The sequence below is a fragment of the Pleurodeles waltl genome, chromosome 5, assembly GCF_031143425.1.
Source record: "Pleurodeles waltl isolate 20211129_DDA chromosome 5, aPleWal1.hap1.20221129, whole genome shotgun sequence".
Lineage (NCBI taxonomy): Eukaryota > Metazoa > Chordata > Amphibia > Caudata > Salamandridae > Pleurodeles > Pleurodeles waltl.
Window position 1 is genome coordinate 1,718,312,288 of NC_090444.1, and position 20,685 is coordinate 1,718,332,972.

Genomic DNA, 20,685 nt, shown 5'->3' on the forward strand with positions numbered 1-20,685 from the left:
GGTAGGACATGTACTTTTTAGTTTTACATGTACTAGAAGTGAAAATCTCCCAAATTCCTTTCCACTACTGTGAGGCCTACCCGTCCGATAGGATAACATTTGGGATTCCTTATTATATTTCATAACCTGTAATTCTTAAACCAGAGGTGGTAGATATATCATGTTTGTTGTCTATGAACTTGTAATGATAAACCTTCCTTAAAGTTTAAGTCAGATTTACTTTTAGAAAGTTGGCATTTTCCTGCCCCTACCCCTCTGTGCCTGCAGCCTGCCTTAGGTCACATGACTGGGTGTAAGTGACAGTTGAGGCTTTGTGAATTCACCCCAGACAGGCACACAATAGTGGGATTAGCAGAGCTTGAATGGTCCATTTACTGACTTGATGGCTGGGGGGGAGGTGGAATCTGCTCCCACACAATAGTCTTAACAACCCCGTATTGTCAGTGCAGCCAGCTAGCAGCCAGGGAAGGAGCTTCAAAGAACTCCTCTGGAAACTTCCCCGAATTTATAGGAGCAGGGCACCAGGGTATAAAAATAGGGCCCTCAGGCCCACTCTTCAGTCCACTACAAGACCTGCAGAAGGATTGTCAGAAGACTGACTGCGGCTGTGACCTGCTGTGCAATCTACCATACTGCTGCTGTACCTGGAAGTACTGCTTTGCTGCTTGGAGCCTGCCTTAAACCTTCAGAGGCTTGCCCTGCTGTGGAGCCCTGCATCTTCACCTGCACCCAGGACTTTAGAAGTGACTCCAAGGGCTAGTTTAGCTGGCCTCCTTTTCACAGGGACATAACAGTCTTGCTCCATCTTGAACCCGCACCCGGACCCAGCCTGAGTGAGCCTTGAACCCCTAAGAGTCTTCCATCCACTCCTGGGCCCATGGTTGTGATGCTAAAGGTGCCCAAGTTGCCTTTTTCTAAAACTGAGGACTTGCTATTTTGAACCTTAAATTTTAAATATTCATAACTCCGGTTCTACTAACTGGATTTTGACAGTTTTGGTGTCAAAATGTACTTTTGTTTTCTAAATTGGTTTGAGATTTTTATTATGTTGTGTTTTCTCTGTATTGCTGTTTCTGTGCTGCATGAATACATAATACATTGTCTCTAAGTTTAGCCTGACTGCTTTTTGTGCTAAGGTACCACAGGTTAAATTAGTGGCTTTTTGTGGTTCACCCTGCAAGGGATTGTGGCTCTTGCTTGACTAGGGCTCACACCCAGCCAACCAACAACCCAGTTTCTCACAGCATCTGTGGAAAGTAATAACAATATTGCACACTTTTTAAAAAAGTTGTTGGATAATGCCATCCCTAGTCTGAGGCGGTAGGGGAGCTCTGATCTTTGAACAGGATTGCCCTACCAACATGCCTATATTTTTTTATTTCCCCTGATGGCAATACTTGAGAGCCATAGAAATGTCCATAGTGAGGGGGTAAAACTACACCAGAGGTTGGAGCCTGTTAGGCAGGGAGCTGGGAAATCAATTGCAAAGTTTAGCAAGGAGCCTTGTGAATTGTCAGTCAGTGGAGAATACTGTAGTTGCCCTATTTACCGTTTACTGTCTTGAACAGACAGAACCCGCTGTGCTTCTACTGTCCAGTGTGCTTCAGGACCATTTATGGCCTGGTGCTGGAGGCTGTTGTCCTGTGACTCTGTGTCCTCCTCTCTTCTTTTACGGGTGGAGGAATAACAGGCAAGCATTGTTTGAGTAGATTGACAATGCAATCATTGTGCATTCCATAGGCATAGAAGGGAAGACTTTATAGCAACAAATATGGAATGTGGAGAACATAAATATTATTAAAGCAGATGGCATGGTATTTTGAAGAATCCCCTTTTCTACTGAGTCCAACTAATAGGAATCAGCATCTAAAACACTCTGCCTTCCTGAGAGGTAGAATGCATCACCACACACTCATTTCATAAAGAGCGACTGCCCTCTGCTTGCTAGGCAATGCTCTGGTTGTGAAACCTCGATGTATGACACAGCGTGTAAAGACTTCTGTAGGAATGTTTACAGTTTTATGTGTGAATGTAAGAAAACATTAGGACTACTAAACCCTATACCATATATGACTGAGAAGCAAACTGTCATACTATATGGAACATGAGCAGTATATTGCTATACACTCATAAGCTTAATGCAATGAGAATTAGCAATGAGTATTAATGCACCTTAGGCAACAGGTGACTTTTGGGCACCAATACAAAAAGTATAAACACATGACAATCTAGACATGTCCCAAGAAGACATAGGTAGTTCTCAAATTGACTATATCTGCTCAGCCTGCTCTGTAAGTACAACCAGGCTCTGGGTTTAAAGCTACCCTGATTAAGAAGCTCTGTCCTGGACATGCATATGACTCCAGAGCTGAGGTAATTAAGGAGTCTTGATGCACTGATTGAGACTTACATTTCGGGATGCATGCTGGTGGCAGCGATGTACATATGGGTCCCATATAGCAGTATTGTATAGTGGAGACTGGCACCCCACCAGAGACATTGCAATGGAGTTAGTGGCTCACTTCTGCGTACTGTAGACTTATATGAATGGTAGCCCATGACTTTAGGGACCTGTGCCGATACAGCAGCAAAGAAAAGCCAAGTGGGGAGTAACCAGAGACTGGCATGTCTTGCTGAAGCTAGCATTCAGAGCTGCTTCTGCTGGCTAACATGCGTGTTCATATATCCGGGTCTCCGATTGGCAGCCAGAGAGACTAACAGTTTTACACAATGCAATAAATATATGTTCAATGGCATGTGTAGCTGCAGATACACATGCTTTGCACATCCCGCCATCTAGTGTTGGGCTCGGAGTGTTACAAGTTGTTTTTCTTCGAAGAAGTCTTTTCGAGTCACGAGTTCGAGGGACTCCTCCCCTTTCGGCTCCATTGTGCATGGGCGTCGACTCCATCTTAGATTGTTTTCTTACCGCCATCGGGTTCGGACGTGTTCCTTTTCGCTCTGTGTTTCGGGTCAGAAAGATAGTTAGAATCTCGGAAAATTCAACGGTATTGTTTGCGTTCGGTATCAGGTTAGTTACAACAGATCAACACCATATTTTGAAGAGCTCCGGTGGCCCTTCGGGGTTTTGGATCCCCCGTCGGGGCCTGGTCTGCCCGACCACGTGTCTCTTCAAGGCTAATGGAACGGACCCCATTCAGCTTCGGCCCCAAATGTCACAACAAGTATCCTTATACAGATCAGCATCTGGTCTGTAACTTGTGTTTGTCTCCAGAACACAAAGAAGATACTTGTGAAGCCTGTCGAGCGTTTCGGTCGAGGAAGACATTAAGAGACTGAAGAGCGAGAAGACTACAGATGGCGTCGGCACCGACAGGACAAAAACACTTGGAGGAGGAAGAAGAAACCTTCTCCATCGAGGATTCGGACGAGGTCGATCCCGAACAGACGCCGAAAACCGTGAGTAAGACGTCGACATACAAAGCTCACGGAAAGACCACTAAAGCCCAGGGGACGCCACCGCCAGCAGGCCATGGCTTAACCCGAAAAATAGGTGACCAATCATCGGCACCGAAAAAGGGCACGCATGTGGCGAAGACATCCGACTTCGGTCGAGATACCGGCACAGAGCAGACTTGACCCCGAGACAGCGGGTCAGAGCAAGCTCGGCACCGAAACGAGTCGGCACGAGAGACAGGAACGCCGAAAATTAAAAAAGTGTAGTCGGAGCCGAAAAAGACTGCTGAAAAAGTTTCCATTCCAAAACATCCGGCTTCGGAACCGAAAACAAGTTCCTACACAGAGGAACAGGGACTGTCCTCACAAATGCAAGGACATAGGTTTGGACAAGAACTAGAGTCAATGGAGCCAGACTACACTCAAAGAAGGCTCCACATCCAAAAGGACACAGGGAAGATAAGTACTCTTCCCCCAATTAGGATGAAAAGAAGACTTGCCTTTCAAGAAAAAGACAAGCAGCCACAGGCAAAGGTGGCACGACAAGTAACCCCGCCACCATCTCCACCACGCTCAACTCACACATCACCGGTAGCAACTCCACCACTGATGCAGTCCCCAACTCATACTGGAATGAGTCAGGATGATCCCAGCGCATGGGATCTTTATGATGCGCCAGTATCAGATAACAGCCCAGACTGTTATCCAGCGAGACCGTCGCCACCTGAGGACAGTACAGCCTACACACAGGTGGCGTCAAGAGCAGCGGCGTTTCATAATGTCACCCTGCATGCAGAGCCTATTGAGGGTGACTTTTTATTTAACACACTATCCTCCACACATAGCCAATACCAAAGTCTCCCTATGCTACCTGGAATGCTAAAACACTCCAAACAGGTGTTTCAGGAGCCTGTGAAGGACAGGGCCATAACTCCAAGGGTGGAGATGAAATACAAGCCACCGCCAACAGACCCTGTATACATCATGCAGCAATTAACACCAGACTCTGTGGTAGTAGGGGCAGCTCGCAAGAGAGCGAACTCACACACCTCGGGATACGCACCACCTCCAGACAAGGGGAGTCGCAAGTTCGACGCTGCGGGGAAAAGGGTTGCAGCACAAGCGGCCAACCAATGGCGCATTGCCAACTCACAGGCATTGCTGGCGAGATATGATAGGGCTCATTGGGACGAAATGCAACATTTCATTGAACATTTGCCCAAAGAGTTCCAAAAAAGGGCACAACAGGTGTTGGAGGAAGGACAGAGTATCACGCTCGGCAATGGATGCAGCAGATACAGCTGCGAGGACAGTAAATACAGCAGTGACCATAAAGAGACACGCATGGCTGCGTACATCAGGATTCAAGCCGGAAATACAACAAGCCGTGCTGAATATGCCATTTAACGGACAGCAGTTGTTTGGGCCGGAGGTGGACACTGCCATCAAAAAACTTAAAAAGGACACTGATACGGCCAAAGCCATAGGCGCACTCTACTCCCCACAGAGCAGAGGCACATTTCGTAAAACGCAGTTTCGAGGGGGGTTTCGAGGACAAAGCATAGAACCCACAACCTCACAAACAAGGCCCACTTATCAGAGCCAATATCAGCGGGGAAATTTTCGGGGACAATATAGAGGGGGCCAATTCCAAAAGAGTAGAGGGAAGTTCCAAAGTCCCAAAACTCCTCAAAACAAGCAGTGACTTCAACGTCACAAATCCCCAACACATAACACCTGTGGGGGGGAGACTAACCAAGTTCTACAAACATTGGGAGGAAATAACAGCAGACACTTGGGTCCTAGCAATTATCCAGCATGGTTATTGCATAGAATGTCTCAAATTCCCTCCAAATGTCCCACCGAAAACACACATTATGTCAAAACAACACATAGATCTTCTAGAACTAGAGGTCCAAGCGTTGCCACAAAAAGAGGCAATACAACTGGTACCAATTCATCAGAAAGGAACAGGAGTTTACTCGCTGTACTTTCTCATACCCAAAAAGGACAAAACTCTAAGACCTATATTAGATCTCAGAACACTAAATACCTACATCAAATCAGATCACTTTCACATGGTGACATTACAGGACGTAATCCCATTGCTCAAACAACAAAACTACATGACAACACTAGACCTAAAGGATGCATACTTCTATATACCGATACATCCTTCACACAGAAAGTACTTAAGGTTTGTATTCCAAGGGGTACATTACCAATTCAAAGTGTTGCCATCCGGGATAACAACTGCGCAAAGGGTTTTTACCAAATGCCTGGCAGTAGTGGCTGCACATATCAGGAGGCAGCAAATACATGTGTTTCCGTACCTAGACGATTGGTTAATCAAAACCAACACGCAAGAACGGTGTTCACAACACACAAAGGGCCTGATTCCGACTTTGGCGGGCGGCGGAGGCCGCCCGCCAAAGTCCCGCCGACAAATGACCGCACCGCGGTCAAAAGACCGCGGCGGCCATTCTTACATTTCCGCTGGCCCGGCGGGCGCTCTCCAAAAGAGCGCCCGCCGGCCCAGCGGAAATGCCCCTGCAACGAGGATGCCGGCTCCGAATGGAGCCGGCGGAGTTGCAGGGGTGCGACGGGTGCAGTGGCACCCGTCGCGTATTTCAGTGTCTGCATTGCAGAGACTGAAATACTTTGTGGGGCCCTCTTACGGGGGCCCCTGCAGTGCCCATGCCATTGGCATGGGCACTGCAGGGGCCCCCAGGGGCCCCGCGGCACCCCCTACCGCCATCCTGTTCCTGGCGGGAGACCCGCCAGGAACAGGATGGCGGTAGGGGGTGTCTGAATCCCCATGGCGGTGGAGCGCGCTCCGCCGCCATGGAGGATTCTGTAGGGCAGTGGTAAACCGGCGGGAGACCGCCGGTTTACCCTTTCTGGCCGCGGCTGAACCGCCGCGGTCAGAATGCCCTTGGGAGCACCGCCAGCCTGTTGGCGGTGCTCCCGTGGTCGGTGACCCTGGCGGTCACCGGCCGCCAGGGTCAGAATGACCCCCAAAGTATGTCATAGAAACCCTCCACAAACTAGGTTTCTCACTCAACTACACAAAGTCACACCTTCAGCTGTGTCAAACACAGCAATACTTAGGGGCAACAATCAACACAACAAAAGGGATTGCCACTCCAAGCCCACAAAGGGTACAGGCATTTCACAATGTAATACAGGCCATGTATCCAAAACAAAAGATACAAATCAAAATGGTGATGAAACTACTAGGCATGATGTCCTCATGCATAGCCATTGTCCCAAACGCAAGGTTGCACATGTGGCCCTTACAACAGTGCCTAGCATCACAATGGTCACAGGGTCAACTTCTAGATCTAGTGTTGATAGACCGCCAAACATATACCTCGCTTCAATGGTGGAACAATATAAATTTAAACCAAGGGCGGCCTTTCCAAGACCCAGTGCCTCAATACGTGATAACGACAGATGTCTCCATGATAGGGTGGGGAGCACACCTCAATCAACACAGCATCCAAGGACAATGGGACACTCAGCAAAAACAGTTTCACATAAATCACTTAGAACTACTGGCAGTATTTCTAGCGTTGAAGGCATTTCAACCCATAATAAGCCACAAACACATTCTTGTCAAAACAGACAACATGACAACCGTGTATTATCTGAACAAACAGGGAGGAACACACTCAACACAGTTGTGTCTCCTGGCACAGAGAATATGGCATTGGGCGATTCACAACCACATTCGCCTAATAGCACAGTTTATTCCAGGGATTCAGAATCAGTTAGCAGACAATCTCTCTCTAGATCACCAACATCTTACCGCAATTTCAGCTTATCTGCAAATTACGCACTCAACTTCATTATTTAGGATCCCAGTCATAAAAGCATTTATGGAGGGCCTAAAGAGAATTATTCCACCAATAACTCCACCAGTTCTTTCGTGGAACCTTAACATTGTCTTAACACGACTCATGGGTCCACCTTTTGAACCCATGCACTCATGTGAGATACAATATTTAACATGGAAAGTAGCGTTTCTCATTGCCATCACATCTCTAAGAAGAGTAAGTGAAATACAGTCATTTACCATACAAGAACCCTTTATTCAGATACACAAGCATAAAGTAGTTTTACGAACTAACCCAAAGTTCTTACCAAAAGTCATATCACAGTTTCACAGAAATCAAGCAGTAGAACTACCAGTGTTCTTTTCAGAACCAGATTCTGTAGCTGAAAGAGCACTACATACATTAGACATCAAAAGAGCTTTAATGTACTACATTGATAGAACAAAACAAATACGGAAAACAAAACAACTATTTGTTGCTTTCAAAAACCTCATACAGGGAACCCAATATCCAAACAAGGCATTGCCAGATGGATAGTTAAATGTATTCAAACCTGTTATCTCAAAGCAAAAGAGAACTGCCTATAACTCCAAAGGCACATTCAACTAGGAAGAAAGGTGCTACTATGGCCTTTCTAGGAAACATTCCAATGACTGAAATATGTAAGGCAGCCACATGGTCTACGCCTCATACATTCACTAAACATTACTGCGTGGATGTGTTAACAACACAACAAGCCACAGTAGGACAGGCAGTATTATGAACATTATTTCAAACAACTTCAACTCCTACAGGCTGAGCTACCGCTTTTGGGGAGATAACTGCTTACTAGTCTATGCACAGCATGTGTATCTGCAGCTCCACATGCCATCGAACGGAAAATGTCACTTACCCAGTGTACATCTGTTCGTGGCATGAGACGCTGCAGATTCACATGCGCCCTCCCACCTCCCCGGGAGCCTGTAGCCGTTATAAGTTGATTAAAAATTAAACTTGTACATTTGTAGATTTGTAAATATAACACCTTTAGTCACATTATGTACATACATACTTACTCCATTGCATGGGCACTATTACTATATACACAACTCCTACCTCACCCTCTGCGGGGAAAACAATCTAAGATGGAGTCGACGTCCATGCGCAATGGAGCCGAAATGGGAGGAGTACCTCGATCTCGTGACTCGAAAAGACTTCTTCAAAGAAAAACAACTTGTAACACTCCGAGCCCAACACTTGATGGCGGGATATGCACAGCATGTGAATCTGCAGCGTCTCATGCCACAAACAGATGTACACTGGGTAAGTGACATTTTCCTTATATATATATATATATATATATATATATATATATATATATATATATATATACATATGTGTATGTTCAGTGGCATGTGTAGCTGAAGATACACATGCTGTGCATAGTTCGCCATCTAGTGTTATAACTATCTCTTTTGTTTTATCTCAAATTGAGGGACCTCAGGCATTTTCCAATAGAGTAAGAAAGCTCATTGTTGACAGGTTAAAATGTTTGTGCAGTACTAATTAATTAGCTATTTAAATAACGCAACCAGCACACCCTTCGTGATAGTCTTCCAGAGGATCTGTTAAATGTGAGGAGAAAGGAATGATCCTAGACATTGGATTACAATTGTTTTTATTTTTCTCCTATGTCTTTTTCCCATGTCTTCTGCTTTAATCTATCTTAAACCTCTTTCCCGCTGTGATGAGGATTGTGCGTAGTGCGAGGGAGTGGGGATTTCTTTTTATCTGTACCAAGAGCATAGATGTTATCAAAAAAATTGAAAAGTTCCTGTTCGGTTTTGCCCTCCATGGTTTTCTGAAGAATAAGCAATTTTCAGCAGACTTCTGCTCCACTGAACAATACAGTCCTGGCTCCATCAGTAACCACCACACTCTCCCCAGGTCTTACTTTGAGCTTGGTCAGGTGGTGATCCAGCTCTCTTCTCTTAGTTAGGCATCACTTATATTTGTACTTTAAAATTTATGGAGCATTGGGGGCCTTTTTTCCAGAGGTACTTCACGTAGTATCAAAGTGGTTCATAGGGATAATTGTCAAATGTGAAATGAGAACACAATGACTTTGGGGGCTGCACACTCTTATGGCACAAACCACATGTATTCCTTGTTATGGTAAAATCTGACGGCTCTCTATGGATTGACAGTTTCACCACCCCTCTTTCAGGAATCTTAGTAAGTCAGCCATTGATCCCAGTTCCCCGCTGCCTATTCCTAGCACGTACCTCATGAGTTAAGCTTAATTCTAATGACCCTTTATAACAATCTGCAAGGCCACCAATATCAGTCCTTCACATGCATGGGGATTCTCCAATTCAGGCTTTACTCTGAATTAGAGCTTTAAACCTGTGACTTTGCATGAAAAGATATAATCAGTAGCTCCCAGTACTCCAGTTTTCTCGAGCCTCTCCTGTAAGATGTTGGTGCTCACAGCTGGTTGCTGTTCTTTATTTGATGCATTACATTGGTATAGTATTTTATTTATACTTAGAGATTCCCTTTGATAATCTGGTCATGCTTCCTAGTACCACTGCCTAAAGTTGAGGTTTTGCGAAGCTTGGAATTTCTGGTGGAATTTACTCCATTGCATCATTGTCACTGTATGCTTATTACTAAAAAATTGTACAATAAAGCTGATCTATGCCTATGTTACTCAAACGTTATAATAAAGGGATTTTAAAAAAGACACTCATATAAGGGGTGCTTAAAGGAAACATTTACTCTTCACCTGAAAACAAGGTATAATGCATAGGGATTCTGTCATTATCTACTTCCATTACCGTCCTGGTTATTTCTTACTTACCCTCTTAAAGGGCATAGCCCTTGTTCCTCTGCCTTTAGTGTCGAGTACAATCCGAACATTTTATAGCCAAAACAAGCTGTCATCTCCTGGAGGATCTTACTTGCCAATGTGTCCTCCATTTATGTTTGTGGATTCCACTGTCTTTATTGAGGAGTCAACAGGATCTGACGGCCATGTAGACCTAAAGTGATGTCATCGACGACAGGTGGTATCACAAGATGGGTTGAGGTTCATGGTCCTACGTGCAGCATAATTAAGACTTCTGTCATACCTGGCTCTGCTGTACCTGACTTATGCTTTGCAGACCTGGAGAGGATTCTGTCAGCCTGGCAAATAATGATACAGTCTGCTATTCTTGCACAGACACCTCTTTATTGAACATGAGCCTGCTCAGTAAGTACTTGCATATCCTCTGTTTCGGAGAACGGTGACAACCTTGAACTCGACTATTGTAACAAGGTCCTCGCTTGGACTCACTTGCTGCTGGTCTTGAACCTCAAGGTTGCGTTGGTTCTCGATTTAGATTGAAATTATACTTGTTTTGGAAGCCCTTTCTTCTCTTATGCATCTATTCTAGATATTTTGTGGTTGCCTTCATCTGGTCCTACCTGTGAAACTGGATCCTGACATGATTCCTCTTTCTCCGGGAGCACACTGGGAACATGTCTGTCTACAGAAACGGTTTTCTATTTTAACATGAATTTTTCCTGTGGTTTGTCCTGTTTAATTTCACAGGATATGATGTTTTCATTTTTACGGAATACTGTGCCTAATTTCGGACTATGACTAACGTTGAGTATGTTTTGCTATTCTTATGTGTATAATGTTTTCACATTAATCAGTTCCATATTCTCCCTTACTTGCGGATTGACTGCAATTTTCCTGAATTTCACTGGAGGCATGACTCACTTTCCCTCAGAACAGCTGTTACAAATTAGCTAGTAGTGTGGACAGAAACTCTGATCTAAAATAAAAAACGGTGTTTTTTCCCCCAGAGATGAATCAGCATCAGCAACATATTATTTCCAGGAGAAGCCTCCTTCTGAAACCTCTGAACAGTCGCCTGAAGCTCTCGAGGAGGTGTGGATGTACTACAGGACACTAAAAGCAGGTGAACAGGAATTTCCTCTACGCTATCAACAGGTACTCATAGTGGAACAAAGTCCTACTAACTAAGACAGCCTGAGAACATAATTAGTAGATTAATGACATAGTATGTCAGTTTTATCTGCTCACTACCTCCCTGCTGTCCCGTTTCCTGTGTGAAGCGGGTGCCAGCTTCAGTAGAGCGGCGGTATATTGCAGTTGTTAATTGGCTTTTGGTCATCTTTGATGGCATCTTGTCCCATATACACTATACAGAGGAGAATAATAAACCAACATTGGCAAAGCCAATAGGTCTCACCTTTGGGGCCTATTGGCTTTGCCAACACATTTTACCCATGCTGAACAGAATCCGCCAGGCCATGGGACAGTAACTGTTGAGTTCCTCAGTTTATTCAAAAAAAGGCATTGGCAAAGCCAGTACTTTTGAATTTGTCAACGCTTGCTTTGTCTTGTCTTGGTTTCTGTAAAACGTTATTGTTGGGGAAGCTGCTGGATCTCCGCCAGTTTTTTTTTTTTTAAATAGCTGAATGTGGTTACTCACGGTGAAGTCAGCCAATGGATGAAGTGGGCTCACCCAGGTCTGCATGCTTTATGCTGAGGGGGGCAGAGGTAACATATGAATGACAAAATAACACACCAATGGGTAAGTAAGGCTGACTGAGAGCCCCTGTCAGGAACTATATTAAATGTCTAATTTTAGTAAAGTCAAACAGCTAAGCAGAACACTGAACCCTCATGCACACTAAGGCCCATATCTATACTTTCTTAGTGCCACATTTGCGTCATTTTTTGCAATTGTATTTTGTAAGTTTGCGCCGCTTTTGCGTCAAAAAGCGGCGCTAAAAAAGTATAAACATGGGCCTAAGTTCGGTTGCCATGCTGATGTGGGTGAAAGGACTGCTGACACCAACTGGGCTTTTTCCAAAGGTTGTCGTTCCAAAGGTCGCACATTTCTTTCCTGATTTTTTTCTTTTTACCACAATGCACTAATAAACAAGAAACGTCTCCTATCACTCCTAAGCATGTCTTTGACTCTTTAGAGCGCTATGCTGCCTTTTGGCTGCGTTCATTATGTATAACTAGCAGATATGTGCAAAAACACGGAAAACATTTTTCCATTTGGAGAAATGCCATCTTCAAACTTGAAGAAAACGTAGAGATGTATATGACACATTTAGGTCCTACGTGTATACTTACTCTATTTTGGGGTAAATGTAGGTACTGATTTAAGGTGAAAAATACATTTTAGCATCTTTGAAAATACTCCGAGTCCTAGCTTTCAGTTTCTCTTAATGTTGTACGTTAAATTTAGTGGTATCCGTCTGCGGTACAATTTCCAATTGAACTTCGATTTGACATTGATTTAGCTCTTATAACTAATAATAATAGTGAATAATAGATGCAGGTAATTGCTGTACCTGGTATTGAACACATTTGGCGTTCAATTTTGAGTTGTTAGTGGCGGCAGACAACTTCTAAACTAGTGGGGAGGAAAGTTTGATACTTACGTACGTATAAGCAGAATGTACCTCTGCAGCAGAATTGTGTTCTGTAGCATATTACTAATTGTACTTACAAAAGTTATACATATTGCTTACCTTGATTGAAGTTCAGATGCAGCTATGCTTCAGAGAGCAAATTCCCCACCTCGCTCTGAACCTGGGTAACATAAGGCCCAAGCAACCCAGCCAATTCAAACACTGCTCTCATGAATCTTCTATTAGCAAATGACATAGGAGCTACGATTGGCTGGGGCATGCGAGTACTATGATTCATATAACATTGATGGGGCCGTGTCTCTTCACACGCAGCTCTGTGGTAGCCTTGAATGTGGAAACCTGAACTGCGCATATCAGGCTGGCCACACCAAAACACAGGCCAGTCTGACATGCACGTTCAGTGAAACACAGCTACAGCTAGTCGTCCTACCCAACCACAGCATGCCAGGAGGGAGAGTTCCATAGCCCACACTAAAACAAAGGAAAGTGAATGGAGGTACCGAAAAAGTATTTACATTTGTAAAATAATTAGCATGGGAGGTAATGGCTTGCAGTAGGTGGTCAACGCCCTGTTGCCTTTATGGATCAGCTTGCCTCTGGTTGCAAATCAAAGTGAGGACAACATGTGAATACAACTTCCAGTAAGTGCAAAATGTTAAAACAGGTGCACATATCCTTTAACCCCATTTTTCCACTCTGTACGGGGACGTTTGTACCTGTTCCTACCATCCCTGATGGCTTCTCAGTGGCCCATTTTCACACTCCTTTGGCATGCGTAAGAAAGCCTAAAATCTGGTTCTTCAGGCTTACTTTTTTAGGTTGTAAATTCTATCTGCAACAGTAAACGTCCACACATCCTGACTCTGCAAATCAATGTCAATTGACCTCAGTGCTGTAAATCAGAATTAATCCTTTCCATAAGGGCCGATGAGCTAGTTAATAATGCATAAGGACATAAATAAACCTACAAGTTGAACTAATCTGTCACTTAATGAGCCAATGCATTCTGAGGCTTGCCTACTTCATCACAATGACTTGTTGAAAGGCAGAACACTTAACAAGACTTCATATCACAGCGGAATTACCACAATTCTAGTCCTTGATTTTGATTTAACAGTACTGTACGTTCTAAGAGCTTTAGTCTTTGCATGTTACAGTCAGAACCATTTAATGATTTTCTGCAAGGTAGCTCATTTGAGGTAACTCCATGACAACATTTTTTAGGTTTCGCCTGCACGAAGCAAGCTTGTGAGCTATGCTTGCAAAGTCTTTTGTTAATAAAAAAAATCTTAAAAGGGGCTTAGGACCCCCCCTTTACTTAGCTGAACTTACCATTGGCATATTCCAACGCCACTGTAATATACCAGCTTCTGATTGGACAGCACATCGTAACACGTCGCCTGCTTTGACGTCCTGCTCTGCTTTGCTGGCCATGCTGTCGTGGGGAGTCTGGAAGAAGTACAGCTTCCATTCACTGCCAGTGGCTCCTGCCCAATGTCCTTCCGCTAGCTACTCGTTTTGTAGGTACCTTTTTTCTCTTTTGTGGTGAAGGGCAACCTCTTAAGTACATTTGCTGAAACTGGACACTTCTTGACTCCCATCTGACCAGACACATGACAGCTTGAGCCACCGCGTGCGGCTCTGGATCATACTTTTGTATTTGCTAGCCTGAGATGTGTTTTTTTACTAATGTGGACACTTTTTCACCGTTCTCTGACTTCTCAGGAAATCATGAAGCATTGAATCACATGTTATGTTGTTGTAAAAGTTAAACGTTTTTCTAGTGGCAGATGGTTTGAAATAGTTTCATACGGAATACATCTTTTAATATTATATTCCTGCAGTGGAAAGGCTCGTTAAAGAACAGACGTCAGAAAAGGAAGACACCATGCGCTGTTCTGGATCATACTTCAGTGTTTCATAGCCCGATATGTGTTTTTCCTAACGTGGTCACTTTTTCACCATTAGGAAATCGTGAAGCATCTTTTCGTACGTTGTGTTGTCGTAACAGGTATAGATTTATCTAGTGGCAGATGGTTTTAAAATAGTACTGAATACATCTTTTATGGATCAACTCTGTTTATTACAGTTTTAAGTGAAAACACAGCTATGTGCCTGCAACCCATTTAACACAGCTCTGAAACCACAATACGGAGGCCGGCAGCGTTAAAAGTTGCAACTTGAACGAAGAAAGAAAAAAAAAAAAAAACGGACGTGTTCCCACCCTCTGTCCTCCCTAACCCCCCCCCCCCCCACCCCCCCAATCTCTCCCCAGCAGCCAGACACTGCAAAGTGTAAATCGTATGGGTGTAAAGGCTTCCTGAGGGCCACTTAGTCAGCAAAGGGTTGTAGGGCTAGTAGATGCAGGACTTTCAAATAAGAGGGCATGTGAGTTGATTGAATTCGCAAGAGAACATTTGGATGAAAGGTGCCCAAGTGGTAGCAAGGTCGGCAGTCTGATGGTCTGCCGCGAGGGAGAGTTACTTTATTCCCAGCAGGAACCCGAGTTTGTGGAACCATGACATATAATTGGGTATCCTCTCAGTGCCCCAGAGTGATAAGATGGCTTGGTGGGCTGCCCAAATAGCCATCTGTCTCCCTTTCCTAGAATGCAGAGGGAAGGTTAGTGGATTGGGTAGACAAAGGACTGTATATGCCAGGAATCTAGGGATTGTTGTGTTAAAGGTCAGGTCAATATCATCTAGGATGCGGCCCCAGAAGCGTTTCAACTTGGGGCAATGCCACAATAGATGGAGTGGCATGCTTGGGTTGCCACATCCCCTCCAGCAATCAGCAGACTTAGAGTGGTCCAAAGAGTGTATTCGGGCCAGGGTGTGGTACCAGTAGCAGACACTTCTATAAGCAGTTTCCGTGCTCTCTGGGCTATGGGTGTTGGGGTGGGCCCTGTAGTGTATGCCCCCCCCCTCCCCATTCTGCATCTGTCAGTTCCCTCCCCAGCTCAGTCTCCCATCAGCATTGCCCTGGGGGTTTAGGCAGGTGGGTTCTAGTGCTGAGGAGAGCATACATCTCAGAGGTTGATCATTGAGTTTAAGTATTACCCATTTCTCGCGTGTGAGCAGTCTCCGGGCAAGGGAGTGAACTGAGGGGTGCAGTACCCAGTGCCTGACCTGGGGGTATAATAATCTGTCCGCTTTGGTCTTACAGTAATCTTCTTTTAGACGATCGAAGGGAATGATACCGCAAGAGTCGCATAAAATCTCCACTCTCTTGCACCCCCTGCATGACGGCTGCAGTAGTTGTCAGGGCTCATGCCAGGGGTGACGTCCGTATTAGCACATATTGGGGTTATAGGCGATGGAAAAGAGGTTAACCCCGCTTTAACTGCAACTGTGTCCCAAACTCAGAATACCGAGCTGGTAATAGGAGAGGAGCACAATCCTAGCGCTCTGTGTTTGCATGGAAGCCACGGTTCTTTCCAAATGTGAAACTCAGCCACAGACTGGTCCATGAAGCACCAATGCTTTTCAGTAAATAGGCGGCTCCATTCGATTAGGAAATGCAACTGGGCAGCCTAGAAATATCCCGGAAGGCACGGGACCACCAATCCTCCCTCCCTCTTGGGGCGTTGAAGTATCTGCCTGGATAAGCAGAGAGGTTAATCATTCCAGATGAATTTAAAGATCGCGGTCTGGAGGGTATGTATTCTATTACCCGATGGTACTTAGCCCATGCTCTTGCCGTAAAAAAGGGATTGAAGCTGACGTGCACTGGCCAATTATAAGGCAACAAATAAGAATGGCAATGAAGCCAACAAATGTTAAGCAATGGGCAGACAATACAATACCTCTTGCTAGGGAGAGTGCATGTAACACATGCGCCGTCGCAGGCGAGACCTAAAAAGGTTGATTCCCATACATATTCTAATCAGTTGCTATTATTTGTGTGAACTTTAACGTCCCTATATTACATAGACCCCCTAGTGAGAGTGACAGTACTCACAGGGCAGCTTCAGATAGGATCGGTCTCCATTACAAAATCACTAGTTATACTAGCCACTGAAATTGTTGTTCTTTACAGCCCAGCTAATTCATACCGCTTTGACGAAAGACCATAGCTCTCTGTCCATGTTCACTCAAAGGTACTGAACCTTGTCAACCATAGAAAAAGTTATTTTAAAGTTACGTTATCAGTATTTGTGTAGTGCACTTCTACCATAATGTTTTGGATTCTGAGCACCCTTTCTACACAATTATGTAATTTGTATCAGATGATTGTGTTGGTTGGTGATTTATTTTTATTTTTTTTCCATGTATTACTTAATGATGGTTCATACTGGATAAGGTGGGAAATAAAAGGCGTCTGATTTAGTCAGTGATCCTTATAGTTTACTACGTGTATGGATTTCCGTGTGCAGACGGAATATGCCGTTTATTTCGTTCAGTTGATGTGAATTATTGTCTGGTTCTCAGCCTGAATAGACTATTCTCTAAACTTACATTCCCAGCCTAGTAGCCTTGATTCATTGAAGTGCATGTGAGAATGTGGTGTGTTTCAGCTAACTGAATGGTTCTAGTATAAGGGTTGATGTGGTAACAGAGATACGATGTTGAGGTGGACCAGCACTGCATGGCATTCAGAAAGGTAAACATTAACATAGACTAATCACAGAAAATAAGTTTCACCAGAATACTGTAAGTGAAACACAAAGTGCTCCCCTCAGTGTAGAACCCTGTGACTCATTGGGCCATGGAGTGCCAGTACGTCTAAAAGAAAGAAAAATAGAGTACCAAATTTAATAAGAGACATGTGAAAAATGCCCACATGCACAAATCATGAAGAATGATCTAGTATTCAGCCATAATCCTACACTCACAATTTCTGTAAGAGCAGAGCCCCTTCAGAGATGTTGGTGTAGCAGGAGGGATAACCAAAGGTTCTATTATGGTTGTCCTTAATAAAGAATTGTTTGCCATTTTTTACTTACCGTTCAGCGTCAATCTGCCTTTGCAGGAAAAAAGACAATTGAAAATACAAACATAAGGAATAACTAACATAATAAAAAGAAATGGTTACTTAGGGCATTCCTCTGGACTCGTATGAATATAATCCCAGGTCCTTTGCAAACATTGGAATTCCGGGAGGGCAAAGCACAAAGGTAAAACTCAAGCAATCAATGAAAATGGAATTGCTTAGGGGACAGCTGGCTCATCCAGGACTTTACTTTTTGGATGAATACATAGCATCATGATTCCCTTACTTAAACTGTGTATCTATTTTCGGAAACACCAGTGCTTTAAGATTAAAATTTCTAAGTGGGCAGAGGAAAAGAGAAGGACCATCCGAGGATCTCAAAACCTCTATTAGTGGAGCTTATTCAAACTTATGATGGTACGTGGTAAAGAAAACACCACAATAAGTATTTCTGTTACATTTTAGTGGGGTCTAAGACAGGTAGAAAAAGATATGAATCAATCAAGACATTGTGTCCATATCCTGGAGGCGTAGCCAGCAATGAATAGTTTTGAAGTTTTGGTAAAGTGCATGCTCACTATTGATGTAAGGATCTCTGTTTTTAATCACAGTTACATATCACGTAGTCACTAAAAGTTCCATTGAAAGTTTATGAAGGTGGTGTTATTATAAAGTGAGCCCCTGAACATCAGTTTGACTTTCAGTGGATCCAGCATGCATTTTTTTCTTGTCTTTTTTTTCTGTAATAGAAGTGGGAACTTTGCTTATTACTACCCTTCTTTAGCCCAAATATGTATCCAAAATAATCAGATTCAAGCGTTAGACTTCTGTGTTCTTATTGAGTCCCAAGAATCACAAAGGGTTACTTCTACCACAACCCACATTTATGCCTTGTGTTTTGAGTGCACCACCTGACTGTTGGAGGCTGGACATTAGTAGGGGTGAGTACACACCTATCACTAGCAATAATGTCCCCAAGGCAGTGTTAGGTCCAGCTAAGGTCTCAAAACGTCAGCCCCTTGCTCAACTGTTGGTAGCTTCGCAATGAGCAGGCAGACTTAACATAGGAGACAGGTATGTAAAGCATTTAAATACACCAATACAGTAAATACGTAAGACAAAACACATAATAAAAATTCCCACACCAATTTATAAAAATAGTACATATTTTTATCTTAGGGAAAAAAATGTGCTTTGTAATGCTTAGAAATCAACCGGGGACATCTGGTCACACTTGACCGGGACAAAGTCAAAGTTTGAGGCTGACTGCGATGGAGCCCTGCTTGAATACACTGAGCTGGAGGCCTCGGTCAAAATGTCACTTTCGCGCTTAGAATCTTTTCTGGAGCTTTTCTCTCTCACCTCTGTGCGGTCATCTCCAGCAGGCCGATGTTGGTGCAATGTCGTGAATTTCTTTTCTGTGAGGCCCCAGTCAAATCCTGGAAGTCTGAAGCTCCAGAGCTTTCACTGAGACAAACCTGAAATTTAGGCTGGATCGTGGTTCAAAGTAGTCGGCTTGACTCACGATGTCTGGGCGGTCCACTTATGGAGCTTTTTCTCAAAGTTGCTCCAAACTTATCCAAACTTCTGGAACTTCTTCCTGAAGTTCCTTTTGAGGATTCAAAGTGTCCAAAACACAATTCCAGGGTTCTAGCTGCTCTGAGATGGTCCTTGGAAGTTTAGGACTACAATTCCCTTGTACCTTGCACCTGGCCAAATCCTTAAAGGTCTGGATGCACTCCAGGCTGGGAACATTTGTGACCGTTGGTGCAGGCAAGCTCTGTTAGCCTTTTGCTTTCAGGGAGTCCACTCCTGAGTCCTTTGTGAAGCAAGGCATAGTCCTTAGAGCTGTTGTTCCAGTGTGCAACAGGAGTAGGTCTTCAGAGTGCAGTCCTTTGGGTTGCAGCCCAGGTTTCCAGCAGGGTAGTTCTTGTGGTTTCAGGCAGCAGATTTGAGTTGCAATGCAGCTCCCAGATATGTATTCAATCATCTTGGGGAACAAGTAGGGAGGCACCCCTGTCCAATGATATGCAGTGTGCCACCCAAAAGCATGACTGCTTCCTCCAAAGTGTGACATTTTCTTGTCCCACAAAGCACTGCACTTTAAAATCCAAGTTGGACGATTTTCCTGGTTAAACCAACCTACTGGTGTGGCTCATTTCCATTAACATTCCCCTCTAGACATTTGCAACGTCCTTTCCTGGGCCTGCTATCTTTCTGTAGGTTTCAGAGTGAGAGGCGGACCTGGCTGGCCTTCCTTTCTGTCCTGCTTTCTTTGAAGCCAAATTTGATTCACCCAGCCTCCTTCCTGGCCTGGCCTCTGCAGTTGCAGACCTACCTCATCAGATAACCTCTACTCAGTGCAGGCCACTTTTCACCTCATCAAAGCAGCCTGGCTAATCTGGTTAAGGCTGACCAATTGGGAGAGGCCACTAGCAGGGTAGAATTTGGCTTACATAAAAGAAAGTCTTAAAACATCTTTGGTGTATTAGTTATGATACATTCAACAATGGTGATCCTTACCAATCTTTTGAGTCCTTTCATGACACATTTAGCTCCTTCCTAGCAATACTTATGCTTATGGAAATTATTCCCATGTAAGTCTAGGGAGCTAAGTATCTACAACGAGGAAACATGAAATGTACAGTTTTTCCCTCATATAAGAATATTTTAGAATGCCCTTGCTTATAGATACATCGCGCCCCACACCTGGGGCATTTAAGGGCTACCTTTGGGGTGACATATATGTAAAATTAGCCAAATTATCACTTTTGAAGTACCTTCAATTGCAAAGTCGTGTTTGCACACATTTTACTCTTTAAAGACAGTTTGCAACGCAGGGCTGCCTTTAAAAATGACAGCAGGCAACCAAGAAGTGCACACTCCAGTGCAGGAAATCTATTAGTCCTCTAAACTTCCCTGCCCTACTATATACTAGGGACTTATAGGTAGTTTGAATCCCCCTTGCCCTATTATCTCCTAGGGACTTACAGGAGTCTGTCATTGCCAATTGTAATTGTACCACTGCACCATATACCTTCTATTCAGA

The 20,685-nt window shown here is 44.1% G+C and overlaps 1 protein-coding gene across 5 annotated transcripts in view; it reads left to right on the top strand.

The window, feature by feature from the left end:
- The window catches only part of PLA2G7 (phospholipase A2 group VII), a 274,794-nt gene that overhangs the window by 141,320 nt on the left and 112,789 nt on the right, over positions 1-20,685 (top strand). For all 5 annotated transcript variants that reach the window (XM_069236079.1, XM_069236082.1, XM_069236081.1 and 2 more), the window contains one exon: positions 11,094-11,241. In XM_069236079.1, coding sequence (XP_069092180.1) covers positions 11,094-11,241 — 148 coding nt within the window. The remainder of the gene's footprint in view (positions 1-11,093; positions 11,242-20,685) is intronic.